This window comes from Chlorocebus sabaeus, chromosome 25 (assembly GCF_047675955.1).
Source record: "Chlorocebus sabaeus isolate Y175 chromosome 25, mChlSab1.0.hap1, whole genome shotgun sequence".
NCBI lineage: Eukaryota > Metazoa > Chordata > Mammalia > Primates > Cercopithecidae > Chlorocebus > Chlorocebus sabaeus.
The window spans coordinates 61,680,969-61,700,361 of record NC_132928.1 but is presented as its reverse complement, the minus strand read 5'-3'; the positions used below and the strand labels follow the sequence as shown (position 1 = coordinate 61,700,361).

General features: G+C 37.7%; 1 protein-coding gene across 10 annotated transcripts in view; it reads left to right on the top strand.

Moving 5' to 3' along the window:
• Nucleotides 1–19,393, top strand: part of DCAF6 (DDB1 and CUL4 associated factor 6) — a 140,819-nt gene that overhangs the window by 25,286 nt on the left and 96,140 nt on the right. For all 10 annotated transcript variants that reach the window (XM_037986001.2, XM_037985999.2, XM_007989634.3 and 7 more), the window contains 2 exons: nucleotides 5,220–5,312; nucleotides 16,108–16,293. Coding sequence is in view for 6 of the 10 variants with exons in the window: in XM_007989634.3 (XP_007987825.3) it covers nucleotides 5,220–5,312; nucleotides 16,108–16,293 (279 nt within the window). In the remaining 4 variants the exon portion in view is untranslated. The remainder of the gene's footprint in view (nucleotides 1–5,219; nucleotides 5,313–16,107; nucleotides 16,294–19,393) is intronic.

Here is a 19,393-nt window from a genome sequence, read left to right as displayed (position 1 = left end):
CACACCTGGCTAATTTTTTGTAATTTTAGTAGAGACGGTGTTTCACCGTGTTAGCCAGGATGGTCTCAATCTCCTGACCTCATAGTCTGCCCGCCTCGGCCTCCCAAAATGCTGCGATTACAGGTGTGACCCACTGCGCCTGGCCTCCAGGAGGGTTTTTAAATTTTTATTTTCCATATAGATGATCTTGTTATCTGCAGACCGTTTTATTTCTTCTTTTCCAATCTTTATACTTTTCCTTTGCTTTTCTTTCCTTTTCTTGTCTTATTGCATTAGCTAGGACTTAAAGTATGGTGTTGAAACGAAGTGGTGAGAGAGGACGTCCTTGCCTTGTTTTTGATATTAGCAGGAAATCTTCTTCAGGTTGAGTGTCTTTAATTTGAAAATCTGAAAAATTGAAATGCTTCAAAATTTGAAACTTTTTGAGTGCCAACATGATGCTCAAAGCATTTTGGATTTCAGAAATGCTGTAAGATTTCCACTGAGACCTACTTAGTTGCCCCTCACAGATTTTAATTAGCTTTGTTTTGATTTTCATTGAATTCAAAATCTTTTAAAATTTCTCTTGAGATTTCTTCTTTGACCCATGTGTTATTTTGAACTTCTGTGTATTTTGGGATTTTCCAGTTATTTTTCTGTTACTGATTTTAGCTTAATTCCTTTGTGGTCTAAGAGTAGATGCTGTTTGATTTTTATTCTTTTAAATTTGATGAAGTGTATTTTAAGGGCTCAAGTGTGGTCTGTCTTGGTAAATGTTTCATGTGAGCTTGAGAGGACTGTTTATTCTGCTGTTGTTGAATGAAGTAGTCTATAAATATCTGTTATATTCAGATAATTGGTGGTTTTGAGTTTAACTGTGTCCTTACTGATTTCCTGCCTGCTAGATCTGTCTTTTTCTGATAGAGGGAATTGAAGTCTCCAGGTATCATACTAGATTCATCTGTTTCTCCTTATAGTTCTAACGGTTCTTACGGTTCTTGTCTGACATATTTTGATACTTTGTTGTTAAGCACATACATATTAGGGATGCGGAAACTATGTTGTCTTGGGGAAACTGACCTGTTTATTGTTATTTCTCTGATACTTTTTCTTGCTTTGAAGTCTGGTCTGTCTGAAATTAATGTAACTACTCCTGTTTGCTTTTAATTTGTATTAGTATGATATATGTTTCTCAATCCGTTTACTTTTAATCCATATGGATCTTTATGTTTAAAATGGATTTCTTGTAAACAACATATATTTGGATCTTGTTTTTTGATCCACCCTGACCCTCTCTCTTAATTTTTAGGCTGAGCACGGTGGCTCACCCCTGTAATCCCAGTACTTTGGGAGGTCGAGGCGGGCAATCACCTGAGGTCAGGAGTTCAAGACCAGCCTGGCCAACATGGCAAAGCGCTGTCTCTACTAAAAATACAAAAAATTAGCCAGGCATGGTGGCACATGCCTGTAATCCCAGCTACTTGGGAGACTGAGGCAGGAGAATCGTTTGAACCCGGGAGGTGGAGGGTTGCAGTGAGCTGAGATAGCACCACTGCACTCCAGCCTGGCGATGAAGCGAGACTCCATCTCAAAAAAACAAAAAAAAGTAGCCCGGTGTGGTGGCTCACATCTGTAATCCTAGCACTTTGGAGGCTGAGGCAGGTGGATCACCTGAAGTATGGAGTTCGAAACCAGCCTGGGCAACATGGCGAAACACTGGCTCTACTGAAAATACAAAAATTAGCCAGGCATGGTGGTGGGTGCCTGTAATCCCAGCTACTCGGGAGGCTGAGGCGGGAGAATTGCTTGAACTTGGGAGGTGGAGGTTGCAGTGAGCTGAGGTCGCGCTGCTTCACTGTAGCCTGGGCAAAAGAGTAGAACTCTGTCTCAAAAATAATAATAATAATAATAATTTTTAATTTAGACTATTGACATTCAAAGTGATTACTGGTATAGCTGGATTAATATTTCCTATATTTGTTACTGTTTTCTGCTTTTTGTCTTTGTTCTTTGTTCCTATTTTTGTTTCCTATTCTTCTGCCTTTTGTGTTTTTTTGTTTCTGTTTTTTTTATTTATTTATTTTTTTCCTTTTGAGATGGAGTCTCACTCTGCCACCCAGGCTGGAGTACAGTGGTTTAGTCTCAGCTCACTGCTACCTCTACTTCCCACGTTTAAGTGATTCTCCTGCCTCAGCCTCCCGAGTAGCTGGGATTACAGACGCCCGCCACCACACCCTGCTAATTTTTATATTTTAGTAGAGACAAGGTTTCACCATGTTGGCCAGGCTGGTCTCTAACTCCTGACCTCAAGTGATCTGCCCTCCTTGGCCTCCCAAAGTGCTGAGATTACAGATGTGAGCCACCATGCCCGGCCCTTTTGTGGTTTTAATTGAGCCTTTCATATAGTTTTTTTTCCTCTCCTTCCTTAGTATTTATTAGTTACACTTATTTTTTAAACTTTTTAAGTAGTTGCCCTAAAGTTTTCAATGTACATATACAACAAATTTAAGTCCACTTTATTTCAAATAACACTATAATGCTTCACAGGGAGTGTGAGTACAAAATAATTTTAAATCTTCCATCTTATACCTTGTACTGTTTCTGTTACTCACTTATGTGTAAGTACTCATAAGCATATTTTTATATGTGCTAGATATAAGCATAGGTGATCAAATACATTGTTGCTATTATTTTGAACAATAAAATAATTTGTTAGCTCAATTAAGAATAAGTAAAATAAAAGTTTGTGTTTTATCTTCACTTATTCCTCCTTCGGTGCTCCTTCTTTCTTTATGTAGATATATGTCTCTGACCTATGTTTATTTTCCTTTTCTTTAAAGAACTCCTTTCATAATTTCTTGCGAGGTAGGTCTGCTGGCAACAAATTCCCTCAATGTTCGTTTATCTGAGAACAGCTTTATTTTTCCTTTAGTTTTGGAGGATAATTTTGCAGGGAATGTTTTGTTTCTGTTACTGCTTTAAATATTTCACTCTTCTTGCTTACATGATTTCTGAGGAGATGTTGGATATAATTCTTATCTTTGCTCCTCTATAAATAATGTTTTTTCTTCCAGCTTCTTTCAGGATTTTTTCTTATCTTTGGTTTTCTTCAGTTTGAAAAATGCTTGCCTAGGTGTAGTTCTTTTTGTATTTATACTGATTGTTGTTCTCTGAGCTTACTGGATATATGGTTTGGTTTCTGACATTCATGTGGAGGAAATTATCAGTCATTGTTTCAGATATTCTGTTCTTTTCTCCTTCTCCTCTGGTATTCACTTTATGCATGAGTTATGCCTTTTGTAGTTGTCCCACATTCCTTGGACATTATGTTTTGTTTTGCTTGTTTTCAGTCTTTGTTCTTTTTGCTTTTCAGTTTTGTAGGTTTTTATTGATATATCCTCAAGGTCAGAGATTGTTTCCTCAACTGTGTCTAGTCCACTAATAAGCCCATCAGAGGCATTGTTCATTTCTGTTACATTGTTTTTGATTGCTAACATTTCCTTTTTATTCTTAAGATTTCCATCTCTCTGCTGACATTGCCCATCTCTTCTTATATGCTGTCTACTTTATCCATTGGAACTCTTACCATACTAATCATAGTTGTTTCAAATTCCTGGTCTTACAGTTCCAGCAGACCTGCTATATTTGGTTCTGATGCTGACTTTATCTCTTCAAGTTGTATTTTTGCCTTTTGGTATGGCGTGTAATTTTTCTTAATAACTGGACATGAAGTACTGATTAAAAGTAATGATATAAATAGGTCCTTAGGAATTTACTGGTAAAGTGTAGGAGGAGAGGAAGTGTGCTACAGGCCTATGATTAGGTCTCTGTCTCTTAAAGAGCCTATGCGTCTGGACTACGGGCTTCACAAGGGATTATCCGCACCTCCTATTCCCCTACTGAGGTGGAACAGGTTAGTAGCTTAGGCTGGAATTATGTCTTTTCCTTCCCCAATGTGGAAGGCTGGAATTAGGTATTTCTCTTTGCCTAGGTCAGTTAGGCTCTGATAAAACCTCAGTGGGTAGGCTGTGGTTAAATAGCTCTTCTTGAGGGCAGATCTTGTTAAGAACGGCAGAGTACTCTGGGATACTCAAAATGGTTTCTTTTTCCCTCCCTCTGCTAGAAGACTATTTTAATCTGAAATTTATTGTGAAAATCTGGTTGAGCTCTCGAGTTAAAATTAAATCACAGAAACACCCTCTGCGTTGTACCCCACCGCCCCATGACTGGGTTCCCTGGAGTTTTTGTTGTTGTTGTTGTTGTTGTTTTTGGAGACAGAATCTTGTGCTGTCACCTAGCCTGGAGTGCAGTGGCATGATCTTGGCTCCCTGAAACCTCCAACTCCTGGGTTCAAGCAGTTCTCCTGTCTCAACCTCCCGAGTAGCTGGGATTATAGGTGCATGCCACCATGCCTGGCTAATTGTTGTATTTTTAGTAGAGACGGGGTTTTGCCATATTGGTCAGGCTGGTCTCGAACCTCTGACCTCAGGTGATCCACCTGCCTTGGCCTCCCAAAGTGCTGGGATTATGACGTGAGCCACTGCGCCTGGCCTTCCCTGGAGTTTTTAACATTCAGAGTTACGCTTTCTGAACCTCCAACAATTCATCAATTATAGTTCAGGTGTTCCTACCCTAGCCCTGTTTCTCACAGAGGTTTCTGCTCATGAGTCTGTGCTCCGGTAAGCCAAGACTCCTTGTGTTTACCTGTTCATCTCTCCAATCTAGGAGGTAGCATTTTGTCCTGTATCCTTGCCTCTCTGAAGGATCCAAGATCAGTTATTTATTTTACAGTCTGTTATCTTTTTATTTGTTGTTAGAATGGAGTGGCAACTGCTAAGGTTCTTACATGTGGAACTGGGAACTGGAAACTTGTTTTTTTAATACATCAACTGTTAAATCAAGCTTGTCTAACACGCAGCCTGTGGGCTGCATGAGGCCCAGGACAGCTTTGAATGTGGCCCACATAAATTCGTAAACTTTCTTAAAACATTATGAGATGTTTTTTGCAATTTATTTTTAGCTCATCAGCTACTGTTAGTGTATTTTATGTGTGGCTTGGGACAGTTATTCTTCTTCCACTTTGGCCCAGGGAAGCCATAAGATTGGACAGCCCTATGTTAAATACTTTTTAACATATAACCTCATTAGTGGTAAAAGTTTTGTACCACCAGGTGAGTGAAAGATGGCATATTTTCTTTTATGTCCAATTTGCTTATATTTCTTTTTTGCTTTCTTTTTAGGTTAATACAATCTGTTGGAATGACACTGGAGAATATATTTTATCTGGCTCAGATGACACCAAATTAGTAATTAGTAATCCTTACAGCAGAAAGGTAAAGTAGTTTAAAAACTCTGTAATTTAATGAGAGAAAAAAATCAAGAAGGCAGAAATGAAGTAATTGTAAACAAACATAGAATGGGCATTTATAATAGAATATCCTCCCTGTTTTGCTGAAGTTTATTGTATAATTTAGAGGTTCTTAGGTACATGTGGGTCTCTTAGATTACTTAGGGAAATAGAAGATTTTATTCAGCCTTGGGCTCTAGAAAATTTAAATGTATTGTTTATTTAAGTGGATAATAATTGGTACAAGTGACATTATTTCAATAACACTTTTTTGGGGAAAATGTGCGATATATAAAGTATGAGTTAATAAGAAAATTACTTTTATGTGTAACCTTAATATATTATCTTAACAGTCTAAAAAGTTATTTATTTTAACGTTAAGAGTAGTGTGGATAAAGCTGCCAACTTTGGTCATTGTTTCATTTGCTTAAAAATTTGAAATTTAGTCTTTCAGAAAATTTACATTTAAAACTTTTAAAGACAAAAACAACCAAATGATGGCTGTGTGAATAGTTCTTGAGGTACCGTAAAAATTAAAATGCTTTCAATGAAGAAAAAAATTACCATAAGCTAATAAACCCCCTCACTAGAAGGCAAGAGATATCTAATAATTAAATAATTTTCTAACTCTCAAATAACTTTAATTACTGTTTCAAATAGCAGTCCATTATATCCATAGAATGTTTCCTTTACAAGGATGATTTCAGAGAAATTTAGATACTGAATGATAAAGCTATAAACAGCCGACTGATTGTAATAAAAGGAAAGTGTGTGATGTTCTTTACACTTGATATAACAGTTAAATGAGAAATTTTCTGTTTTGGAAATATGACTAGTTATTTCAAAATTTGTAAGATCTTAAACTTTCAACACATCATTTAAAGTTCTAGTTAAGAATAGGAATATGTATATTTCCTAGCTGCCTCCCAACTCAAATGATAATGTTTTTCTCTCCTGATTGTCTTAAATTTCCCTATCTTTTTTTTTTTTTTTTTTGCAGGGTCTCATTCTGTCACCCAGGCTGGAAGGCTGCAGTGCAGTGGTGTGATCTTGGCTCACTGCAACCTCTGCCTGCTGGGTTCAAGTGATTCTCCTGCCTCAGCCTCCCAAGGATCTGGGATTACAGGCGTGCATCACCATGCTCGGCTAATTTTTGTATTTTTAGTAGAGACAGGGTTTCACCATGTTGGCCAGGCTGATCTTGAACTCCTGACCTCAAGTGATCCGCCCGCCTTATCCTCTCAAAGTGTTGGGATTACAGGCATGAGCCACCATGCCTGGCCCAAATTTCCTATATTTTTAAGTCTTTTAACATCTATTCTTTTAATAGTGATTCCAAAAATGTACTCTAGCTTTTAATTTTTTGCGGTAGTAGCAACCGTGTATTGATGATTGTATCAGTCATGCTCTAGTCAAGTAAACCACACAGTAATTTCAATAGGGAAAGTGTAATAAAAAGAATTACTACCTATATCAGGAGACTGGAGTAATAAAGGCTTGGCTACTAAAAAGTAAAGAAGTCTCTATAAAATAAAGAAATAATAGATACTATGAACTGCCACTAACCCTGGGACTGAGATAAACCACCCTAAAGAAGAGACCCCCTTGCTGAGTGCTGAGATTTAGACCTTATTAAAGAGGGTGTCATGGCTCACTGGATAGCAGAGAAGTCTTTGTGATACCATGCTAGTGTAACTTGTTGGGAATTCCCCTCTGGAACTTGCTGGAACACCTCTCTGTAGGGCACTGAGAAATACTTTTTAAGGAGAGGTTTCTCATCAGAGGTAGTATGCTACAGAATGTCTGGGGACATGGGGAAATGAGGCAGGAGAAACTGTTGGGTGTTGCACTGTTCATTCAGCAGGTGGGCCCTGGTGAAACTGACTGCAGGACTCTGGTGCTATCGTGCTGGGGAAACTGCCCACACTGGAAGACCCTGGCACTGGAAAAACTGTGCATGGTTGCAGGAGCTCACATTAGAGATAGGAAGCAAACTCCTTTTTCCTGCGTTATCCTTTCAGTGCTTTTTACTGACAAAGCTTAACATTATGCCAACTGGCAAAGCAAAAATATTTAAAGGACTCAGTTCCATTGCATAATCTATAAAAGTGAAGGATAAATTTGGAGCTGAGAGGAGATAATTTGATAAGTGGCACAGTAGTCTTACTTCTATCTACTTCTTGATATTATTGCAATGTAAAATTTACTTCATTAATATTTAGGTCTTTGAATGAAGAAGAGTTCCATGAAAATTTTAAAATTACATTATGATTACTATAATGGCATATATAGATTTATATGTTGGTTTTTTTTTTTTTTTTACCATTCTGACCAAGTTATTTAAACTTTCTTTAGCCTTTTTCTTCATAAATTAAGAGAGTCATAATGTCTAAAGTCCTTTCTAATATTAATATTTTATATTTGTTTCTAAAAACGTTTTAAAACATTTTTGTCTATTAATTTAGGTTATATAGTGATGTATGAATGGGCCTGGCTGGCTGTTTGAAGCTGGATCTTACAGGTTAAGACTTACTCTTTTAGGCTCACAGAATCTAATCTTCAGCTAAGTAGTTTAAGAAACTGGATTTTTATCAGTTTACAAACAGTGGCTAGTTTCTAGTGAAATGCTTCATGATATACAGTTCAATAAGCTGGGATAACGTATGATTTTTAATTATGATTATGTTCTGGTTTTCACTGGCTCTTAGCTTCTGAGTTCATATATAGGGGAAGTATACAACTATTTTTGTATCAGTGGAAACATGGTATTGGCAGTCCGAAGTTTAATTAAAAATTTTCAATTTTATGGAATAAATTGTTTATTTCTTGTTTTTCCACATTTAAACAATAAGATATTTAAGTAAATGTGTATCACCTGTCAGCCGAAAAAGAAGTTCATATTGAGGCTGTCTTTAATAGGTCATAGTTTTATTTCAGTAAGTTTTACTTAATTGTCCTGGCTTAGCAAAAAAGCTTGATGTTTTCAAATCCTAATTCTTTTAGGTCAGTAATTACAAGGGTAACCCTTTTCTTTTTCTTTTTTATTATTCTTTTTTGAGACAGTCTTGCTCCTGCCCAGGCTGGAGTGCAGTGGCGTGATCTCAGCCCACTGCAAACTCTGCCTCCCAGATTTAGGAGTTTCTCCTGCCTCAGCCTTCCGAATAGCTGAGACTACCACGTGTGTGCCACCATGCTCGGCTAGTTTTTGTATTTTTTTAAGAGTTGGGGTTTCACCATGTTGGCCAGGCTGGTCTCGAACTCCTGAGCTCAAGTGATCCACCTGTCTCGGCCTCCCGAAGTGCTGGGGTTACAGGCGTGAACCATCATGCCTAGCCCCCTTTTCTTACAATAGAAAAAATTTCCTGGAATAACATATATGTAGAATGCTTTTTGATGATCACTATTCAGAATTTTAACTCTTACATTATACAAAATAATCACTTGGGAACCAAAGGAATGACTGTTAAAAGACCTGTTTTGTTTGCTTATTTTTAAAGATACGACGATTCCTTTGATGTATGATTTCCAGTAGAATATGTATATTTGAAAAAATGATTACTCTTTCTCATTTCCAGCTTGAGAAATGATTAGTCAGATTTTCTTTTTAAATATTATAATCATAGGCCAAGCGTGTGGCTCACGCTTATAATCCCAGCACTTTGGGAGGCTTGAGGTGGGAAGATCGCTTGAGGCCGGGGGTTAAAGACCAGGGTGGGAAATGTAGTGAGACTCTGTCTCTACAAAAAATTTAAAAGTTAACTGGATATGGTGGCACATGCCTGTAGTCCCAGTTACTCGGGAGGGAAAAGCAGGAGGATCACTTAAGCCCAGGCGTTCCACCACTACACTTCAAGACTGGATGACAGAGCAAGAGCTGGTATCTTGAAAAAAAATTATTATTATCATAAGCCTTTATAGGACTTTTTAAAATTTTAAAACACTAATGATTCATTATATAGGAAAAGAAGCTTTTTGACCATGAGTCAAATATTACCTGTTTTTATAGTTGGATTATTTGTAGATCCTATGATTTTGTGGGAACATTAATTTATTGCAAATAAGAATTTTGAAACACTTAGTTTTTTTTTTTTAGTAGATTTAAGAGGCTGAGGATATTCCTTATTAATGCAATTATATTTTAATTATATATAGCATAGAGACTCCCCATCATATACTGCGGAGTCCCATTAGAGTACCCCATTATGGCATAGGTGAAAGAGAAGGAAGCCCAGAGTTGGTCTTGCAGTATCTTTTGTAAAATAAATCCCAAGTATATACTGTGTACATGATTTTTCTTGATTTGGCCTCAGCCAGCCATTTGTAGTCCTCAGAGCTTAAAATGTTTTCATTACTGTATGCTTTTGCTTATACTCTTCTTTCTTTCTGAGATCACCTGCTTTCTCAGGTATCTCCCATCTACTTGGTAAATTTAAAATTCATCCTTCAAATCTCAGCTCTTTTTTGTGATATTTCTCTAACATTTCCTAGACACATGTAGCCACTCCTTCATCTGTGGTCTTGTCTTGTGGATAACTCTATTTGTTTGCATGTTGTGCTTAGATGACAACTTCTTTGAGATAATGACAATTTCTTTTTTCTTTTTGCATCTTCAACACTTAACATTATTTATTTACCTGTCATATAGTTGGAGCCCAATAAATCTTAGTAAAAGGAGTATATAAATCTGTATATTTGATACCTCAGACAGGGTTGTGGGTCAGGTTTGAAAGAGGGTTATTTTTACCAAGGGATTAAGAAACCATCCTCTACTGTCTGGATACTTTTGGACCAAGCTTCACGTTTTGGGAGCGTTGTACGTGACATGATAAAGAAGGAAAGAGACTCCAACTTTGGCCAGCTATTTAGTCAAAATAATCTGGTAATCAGCAGAGTGATAGATGTTACAACTAGACCACCTTAACGTTTAGTAATCATTGCAGTTATCAGTGTGTTATTTTCATCTCAGATTAAGTTACTCTGGCAATTATGCCTCTCTAGGGCATTATCCTTAGGGTGTTTTCAGAATAACTCATAATACATTGATCCAAGGAAAGCACAACTAAGAAGATAAATCCACCAATAAAAAGTTATTACTGAGAGTAGTGGTTCTCCCAGCACAGAGTTTGAGATCTGAGAACGGACAGACTGCATCCTCAAGTGGGTCCCTGACCTCCGAGTAGCCTAACTGGGAGGCACTCCCAAGTAGGGGCAGACTGACACCTCACATGGCCGGGTACCCCTCTGAGACAAAGCTTCCAGAGGAATGATCAGGCAGCAACATTTGCTGTTCAACAGTATTCACTGTTATGCAGACTCCACTGCTGATACCCAGCAAATAGGGTCTGGAGTGGACATCCAGCAAACTCCAACAGACCTGCAGCTGAGGGTCCTGACTGTTAGAAGGAAAACTAACAAACAGAAAGGACATCCACACGAAAACCCCATCTGTACGTCACCATCATCAAAGACCAAAGATAGATAAAACCACAAAGATGGGGCTAAAACAGAGCAGAAAAGCTGAAAATTCTAAAAATCAGAGCACCTCTCCAAAGGAATGCAACTCCTCGCCAGCAATAGAACAAAGCTTGAAGGAGAATGACTTTGACGAATTGAGAGAAGAAGGCTTCAGGCGATCAAACTTCTCCAAGCTAAAGGAGGAAGTTCGAACCCATCGCAAAGAAGCTAAAAACCTTGAAAAAAGATTTGATGAATGGCTAACTAAACTAACCAGTGTAGAGAAGTCCTTAAATGACCTGATGGAGCTGAAAACCATGTCACGAGGACTACGTGACGAATGCTGATTCAGTGTCTGATTCGATCAACTGGAAGAAAGGGTATCAATGATTGAAGATCAAATGAATGAAATGAAGTGAGATGAGAAGTTTAGAGAAAGAAGAGTAAAAAGAAACAAACAAAGCCTCCAAGAAAGATGGGACTATGTGAAAAAACCAAATTTATGTCTGATTGGTGTACCTGAAAGTGATGGGGAGAATGGAACCAAGTTGGAAAACACTCTGCAGGATATTATCCAGGAGAACTTCCCCAACCTAGCAAGACAGGCCAACATTCAAATTCAGGAAATACAGAGAACGCCACAAAGATACTCCTCAAGAAGAGCAACTCCAAGGCACATAATTGTCAGATTCACCAAAGTTGAAATGAAGGAAAAAATGTTACGGGCAGCCAGAGAGAAAGGTCGGGCTACCCACAAAGGGAAGCCCATCAGACTAACAGCGGATCTTTTGGCAGAAACTCTACCAGCCAGAAGAGAGTGGGGGCCAGTATTCAGCATTCTTAAAGAATTTTCAACCCAGAATTTCATATCCAGCCAAACTAAGTTTCATAAGTGAAGGAGAAATAAAATCCTTTACAGACAAGCAAATGCTGAGAGATTGTGCCACCACCAGGCCTGCCCTACAGGAGCTCCCGAAGGAAGCACTAAACATGGAAAGGAACAACCGGTACCGGCCACTGCAAAAACATGCCAAATTGTAAAGACCATCGATGCTAGGAAGAAACTGCATCAACTAACGAGCAAAATAACAAGCTAACATCATAATGACAGGATCAAATTCACACATAACAATATTAACCTTAAATGTAAATGGGCTAAATGCTCCAATTAAAAGACACAGACTGGCAAATTGGATGAAGAGTCAAGACCTATCAGTCTGCTGTATTCAGGAGACCCATCTCACGTGCAGAGACACACATAGGCTCAAAATAAAGGGATGGAGGAAGATCTACCAAGCAAATGGAAAACAAAAAAAGGCAGGGGTTGCAATCCTGGTCTCTGATAAAATAGACTTTAAACCAACAAAGATCAGAAGAGATGAAGAAGGCCATTACATAATGGTAAAGGGATCAATTAAACAAGAAGAGCTAACTATCCTAAATATATATGCACCCAATACAGGAGCACCCAGATTCATAAAGCAAGTCCTTAGAGACCTACAAAGAGACTTAGACTCCCACACAATAATAATGGGAGACTTTAACACCCCACTGTCAACATTAGACAGATCCACCAGACAGAAAGTTTAAAAGGATATCCAGGAATTGAACTCATCTCTGCACCAAGTGAACCTAATAGACATCTACAGAACTCTCCACCCCAAATCAACAGAATATACATTCTTCACAGCACCACATTTCATGCTTATTCCAAAATTGACCACATAGTTGGAAGTAAAGCACTCCTCTTCAAATGTAAAAGAACAGAAATGACAAACTGTCTCTCAGACCGCAGTGCAATCAAACTAGAACTCAGGATTAAGAAACTCACTCAAAACCGCTCACTACATGGAAACTGAGCAACCTGCTCCTGAATGACTACTGGGTACATAACGAAATGAAGGCAGAAATAAAGATGTTCTTTGAAACCAATGAAAACAAAGACACAACATACAAGAATCTCTGGGACACATTTAAAGCAGTGTGTAGAGGGAAATTTATAGCACTAACTGCCCACAAGAGAAAGCAGGAAATTGACCCCCCAAACATCACAATTAAAAGAGCTAGAGAAGCAAGAGGGAACACATTCAAAAGCTAGCAGAAGGCAAGAAATAACTAAGATCAGAGCAGAACTGAAGGAGATAGAGACACAAAAAATCCTTCAAAAAATCAATGAATCCTGGAGGTGGTTTTTTGAAAAGATCAACAAAATTGATAGACTGCTAGCAAGACTAATAAAGAAGAAGAGAGAAGAATCAAATAGATACAATAAAAAATGATAAAGGGGATATCACCACTGATCTCACAGAAAATGCAAACTACCATCAAAGAATACTATAAACACCTTTACGCAAATAAACTAGAAAATCTAGAAGAAACGGATAAATTCCTGGACACACACACCCTCCCAAGACTAAACCAGGAAGAAGTTGAATCCCTGAATAGACCAATAACAGGCTCTGAAATTGAGGCAATAATTAATAGCCTACCAACCAAAAAAGTCCATGACCAGATGATTCATAGCCGAATTCTACCAATGGTACAAGGAGGAGCTGGTACCATTCCTTCTGAAACTATTCCAATCAACAGAAAAAGAGAAATCCTCCCTAACTCATTTTATGAGGCCAACATCATCCTGATACCAAAGCCTGGCAGAGACACAACAAAAGAAGAGAATTTTAGACCAGTATCCCTGATGAACATCGATGCAAAAATCCTCAATAAAATACTGGCAAACCAAATCTAGCAGCACATCAAAAAGCTTATCCACCATGATCAAGTGGGCTTCATCTCTGGGATGCAAGGCTGGTTCAACATATGCAAATCAATAAACGTAATCCAGCGTATAAACAGAACCAAAGACGAAAACCACATGATTAACTCAATAGATGCAGAAAAGGCCTTTGACAAAATTCAACAGCCCTTCTCGCTAAAAACTCTCAATAGATTAGGTATTGATGGGACGTATCTCAAAATAATAAGAGCTATTTATGACAAACCCACAGCCAATATCATACTGAATGGGCAAAACCTGGAAGCTTTCCCTTTGAAAACCAGCACAAGACAGGGATGCCCTCTCTCACCACTCCTATTCAACATAATGTTGGAAGTTCTGGCCAGGGCAATCAGGCAGGAGAAAGAAATAAAGGATATTCAGTTAGGAAAAGAGGAAGTCAGATTGTCCCCATTTGCAGATGACATGATTGTATATTTAGAAATCCCCATCATCTCAGCCCAAAATCTCCTTAAGCTGATAAGCAACTTCAGCAAAGTCTCAGGATACAAAATCAGTGTGCAAAAATCGCAAGCATTCCTCTACACCAATAATAGACAGACAGAGAGTCAAATCATGAGTGAACTCCCATTCACAATTGCTTCAAAGAGAATAAAATACCTAGGAATCCAACTTACAAGGGAAGTGAAGGACCTCTTCAAGGAGAACTACAAACCACTGCTCAACAAAATAAAAGAGGACACAAACAAATGGAAGAACATTCCATGTTCATGGATAGGAAGAATCAATATCGTGAAAATGGCCATACTGCCCAAGATAATTTATAGATTCAATGCCATCCCCATCAAGCTACCAATGACTTTCTTTACAGAATTGGCAAAAACTACTTTAAAGTTCATATGGAACCAAAAAAGAGCCCACATTGCCAAGGCAATCATAAGCCAAAAGAACACAGCTGGAGGCATCATGCTGCCTGACTTCAAATTATACTGTAAGACTACAGTAACCACAACAGCATGGTACTGGTACCAAAACAGAGATGTAGACCAACAGAAAAGAACAGAGCCCTCAGAAATAATACCACACATCTACAATCATCTGATCTTTGACAAACCTGACAAAAACAAGAAATAGGGAAAGGATTCCCTATTTAATACATGGTACTGGGAAAAGTGGCTAGCCATATGTAGAAAGCTGAAACTGGATTCCTTCCTTACACCTTATACAAAAATTAATTCAAGAGGGATTAAGGACTTAAATGTTAGACCTAAAACCATAAAATCCTAGAAGAAAACTTAGGCAGTACCATTCAGGATATAGGCATGGGCAAGGACTTCATGTCTAAAACACCAAAAGCAACGGCATCAGAAGCCAGAATTGACAAACAGGGTCTAATTAAACTAAAGAGCTTCTGCACAGCAAAAGAAACCACCATCAGAGTGAACAGGCAACCTACAGAACGGGAGAAAATTTTTGCAATCTGCTCATCTGACGAAGGACTAATATCCAAAGTCGACAAAGAACTCAAACAAATTTACAAGAAAAAAACAGACAGCCCCATCAAAAAGTGGGCAAAGGATATGAACAGACACTTCTCAAAAGAAGACATTTATGCAGCCAACAGACACATGAAAAAATGCCCATCATCACTGGCCATCAGAGAAATGCAAATCAAAACCAAAATGAGATACCATCTCACACCAGTTAGAATGGCAGTCATTAAAAAGTCAGGAAACAACACGTGCTGGAGAAGATGTGGAGAAACAGGAATACTTTTACACTGTTGATGGGACTGTAAACTAGTTCAACCATTGTGAAAGACAGTGTGGCGATTCCTCAAGGATCTAGAACTAGAAATACCATTTGACCCAGCCATCCCATTACTGGGTATATATCCAAAGGATTATAAATCATGCTGCTACAAAGATACATGCACATGTATGTTTATTGTAGCACTATTCACAATAGCAAAGACTTGGGACCAACCCAAATGTCCATCAGTGATAGACTGAATTAAGAAAATGTGGCACATCCACACCATGGAATACTATGCAGCCATAAAAAGGGCTGAGTTTATGTCCTTTGTGGGAACATGGATGAAGCTGGAAACCATCATTCTCAGCAAACTATCACAAGGACAAAAAACCAAGTAGGAACTTTTGCTGTGTCTTATCTGTACCATTTCATTACTTTGATTTTATGAAAATCATTAAAATTCAGTTTATTGTTTTGTCATCCTGAAAGGGAATAACTTAATCATTTAGCATACAGTAAATTTCAAAAGTCAAAGTAGTTCTTTGTTATTTACTGAGATTTTATGAGTGAGTCAGATAAACTAAATAAATGGAAATATGCATGTTTTATTTTCATGACACTGTTCCTGTTGATGGTACTCCATCTTATTCACATCTCACAGGAACAAAAGAAATATATGGGATTCTGATTTTTAAAAATTATAATAGCTTGCAGTCTAGTGATAGTCTTTCACTAAGATGATAATGTTAATGAGAATATATTACTGGCTATGATTATATTAAAAAGGAATATTTCTAGGAAATAAGTTACCATTAACTGCTTTCTCTCTGTGTTTTAGGTTTTGACAACAATTCGTTCAGGGCACCGAGCAAACATATTTAGTGCAAAGTTCTTACCTTGCACAAATGATAAACAGATTGTATCCTGCTCTGGAGATGGAGTAATATTTTATACCAATGTTGAGCAAGATGCAGAAACCAACAGACAATGCCAATTTACGTGCCATTATGGAACTACTTATGAGGTATGGTATTATTATGATTATATGATATATATGTAAGTGTGTGTATTTTTGATTAAGTGTTCATGCATGTGTAGATGCCTGTGTGTACATGTACAGATGTGTGTGTATGCATATTTGTTGCATGTAAATTATTGACAATATCTAGGTGTCAGCAGAGCATTTGAGAAAATGTGTCTTGATAGGCTTCTGGATAAAGTTAAGAAATAAGATGCAAGTAATAGTACTCTAAGATGGGTTTGTAATTGCTTGAGCAACCATGCTGTAAGCAAATAGATGTTTACCTTTAAAGATACCTCTGTTACTGTGCTGCATGACTCTGTACTAGGCTTTACCCTTTTAAACAATCACTCGCTTGTGTAAAGTAGCTTATCACATTTTTGTATGATAGAAGGGACTCTAGTATGGTAGACAAAAGAATCAGATTCCTAAAGGATATTAATGAGCTTAAGACCTGAGCTGAATGAAATAAGGTGGAATAAATTTAAGACTCAATTATAGTGCTTTATTTGGTTCAGAAAAAATGCTTGCACAACTGAGTGCTCTTTTATTTATGATACAAGGTCACACTGTTACTCACACTGGAGTGCAGTAGCATGACCATGACTCTCTGCAGCTTCAAACTCCCAGGCTCAAGCAATCTTCTCACCTCAGCCTCTTGAGTAGCTGGGACTACAGGCGTATGCCCCCATGCCCAACTAATTTAATTTTGTTGTTGTTGTTGTTGTTGTTGTTGAGACAGGGTTTTGCTATGTTGCCAGGGCTGGTCTCCAACTCCTGAGCTCATACAGTCCTTCCACCTGGGCCTCTCACAGTGCCAAGGTTATAGCTGTGAGCCACTGTACCAGCCTCCAGAGTGCTCTTTTGAAATACTTGCATGTCATTTTTTTGTATTAAATTATTGATAGGTTTCCCATTTTTTTGTGTTAAACTGGTGTATTTTTTCCATCATTTGAATTCTAGTTCTTTTATGTCCTCATGTTTTTGTTTGTACTTATATGAGTAGTATATCGCTAGATTTTATTTTCTTATCCAGTCTCACAGTTTTGGGGTTTTACTGGAGATTTATGAATTTACGTTTTTGTGAGTACTGATATATTTGGATTTGTTTCTATCCCCTATTCTATGTTTTCTACTTTTTAAAGAAAGTTTCCAATCTTTATTTACCTTCCTCTCCTTTTCAAAGTCCACCTTTTGAGGCCAGATGTGGTGGCTCACACCTGTAATCTGAGCACTTCGGGAGGCTGAGGCAGGCAGATCACTTGAGGCCAGGAATTTGAGACCAGCCTGGCTAATTTGGTGAAACCCTGTCTCTACTAAAAGTACAAAAATCAGCTGGGCATGGTGGTGCGCGCCCGTAATCCCAGCTACTTGGGAGGCCGAGGCTCGAGAATTGCTTGAACAACCCAGGAGACAGAGGTTGCAGCGAGCCAAGACTGCGCCACTGTACTCCAACCTGGGCGACAGAGTGAGAATTTGTCTCAAAAATAAAAACAGAAATAAAGTCTACCTTTTGAGTTACTTAAGTATTTTACTTTTTGTCCATTGTGTTTCCGTTTCTTGCTTGTAAGATAGACATTCATTTTTGTTATTCCGGAGGTTACCCCAGCTACTTTCACAAGAATATTGAACAAAGCCAAACATCAGTAAATATTTCTACCCTTCTCCTGAATAAAGGAACTTGGAACATACCTTGTTCAGTTTTATATGATTATATTGTGCAGGATTTAGTTATATTCTGTTTTCTCTCATGAATTAGATATTATTGGTTTACTGTTGGTGTTTGTTGTTTATTTAGATTTACCTGCATATTTACTAATACCTTTGGCTTACCTTTCCTTCTTCCCATCACACATTTTCCATGTGGTATTATTTTGTACTGAAGGTACATCCTTTAGCAGTTTTTCTTTTCTTTGTTTTTTTTTTTTTTTTTTTTTTTTTTTTTTTTGAGACGGAGTTTAGTTCTTGTTGCCCAGGCTGTAGTGTGGTGGCATGATCTTGGCTCACTGCAACCTCTGCCTCCCAGGTTCCAGTAATTCTCCTGTCAGCCTCCTGAGTAGCTGGGATTACAGGCGCGTACCGCCACTCCTGGCTAATTTTGTATTTTTTTTTTTTTTAGGAGAGATTGGGTTTCTCCATGTTGGCCAGGCTAGTCTCAAACTCCCGACCTCAGGTGATCTGCCCGCCTCGGCCTCTCACAGTGCTGGGATTACAGGCGTGAACCACTGTGTCGGCCCGCAGTTTTTTTTTTTTTTAAATGAGAGTTTGTTGATAGAAAACAATTTCAGTTTACTTTTCTTTCCTTCATTCATTCTTTCCTTTCTTCCTTTTCTTTCCTTTGTGAAAAATGTCTTTTTTTTTTTTTTTTTTTTTTTTTTTTAATGCCAGTTTTTCAAAGGTAGTTTTGCTGGGTATGGACTTCATTTGTTAGTTATTCTATTTCAGATGATACTCCATTATATTCTGACTTCCATTGTTGAAGTTGCAAAGTCAGACATCAGTCTGATTGTGGTTCCTCTGTAGGTAACCTCTTTCTTTTCCTCAACTACTTTTAATTTTGTTTTTCTTTGCCGTTTTTTTTTAAAATTTTATGTCACAACAGTGTGTCTTGATGTGGATTGTTTTTTATATTTATACTTGGGATTTGTTGATGTTCTTGATGTGAGCAATTGGCATCTTGAAAAATGTAGGAAATTTTCAGTCAGTAGGTCTTTGGTTTACTACTTCATTATTCTCTCTATTTTTTTTTGTAGTCTGGGGAAATTCTGATTAGCCATATCAGACCTGCTTATTAGACCTTATTCCATTCACTATTTAAAAATTTTTAAATTGAAGTACAGAACATATAGGAAAAGTACATAAATCCTAAGTATATGGCTTAGTGAATTATCACAAAGCAAATCTATTCATGTAACTACCACCTAGCACATTAAGTATTCCGAAGCTCCTTTATCCTGAGTCCTAACACTCTGGAGTTTTCTGTTTTTTGTAATACCCCTGTTTTTCTGTTTTTGAACATTATATAAATGGAAGTATACTTTATGGCTTTTTGTGTCTTTGTTGTTGTTTTTGTATCTGGCTTCTTTTGCTGAGCAAAATCTTA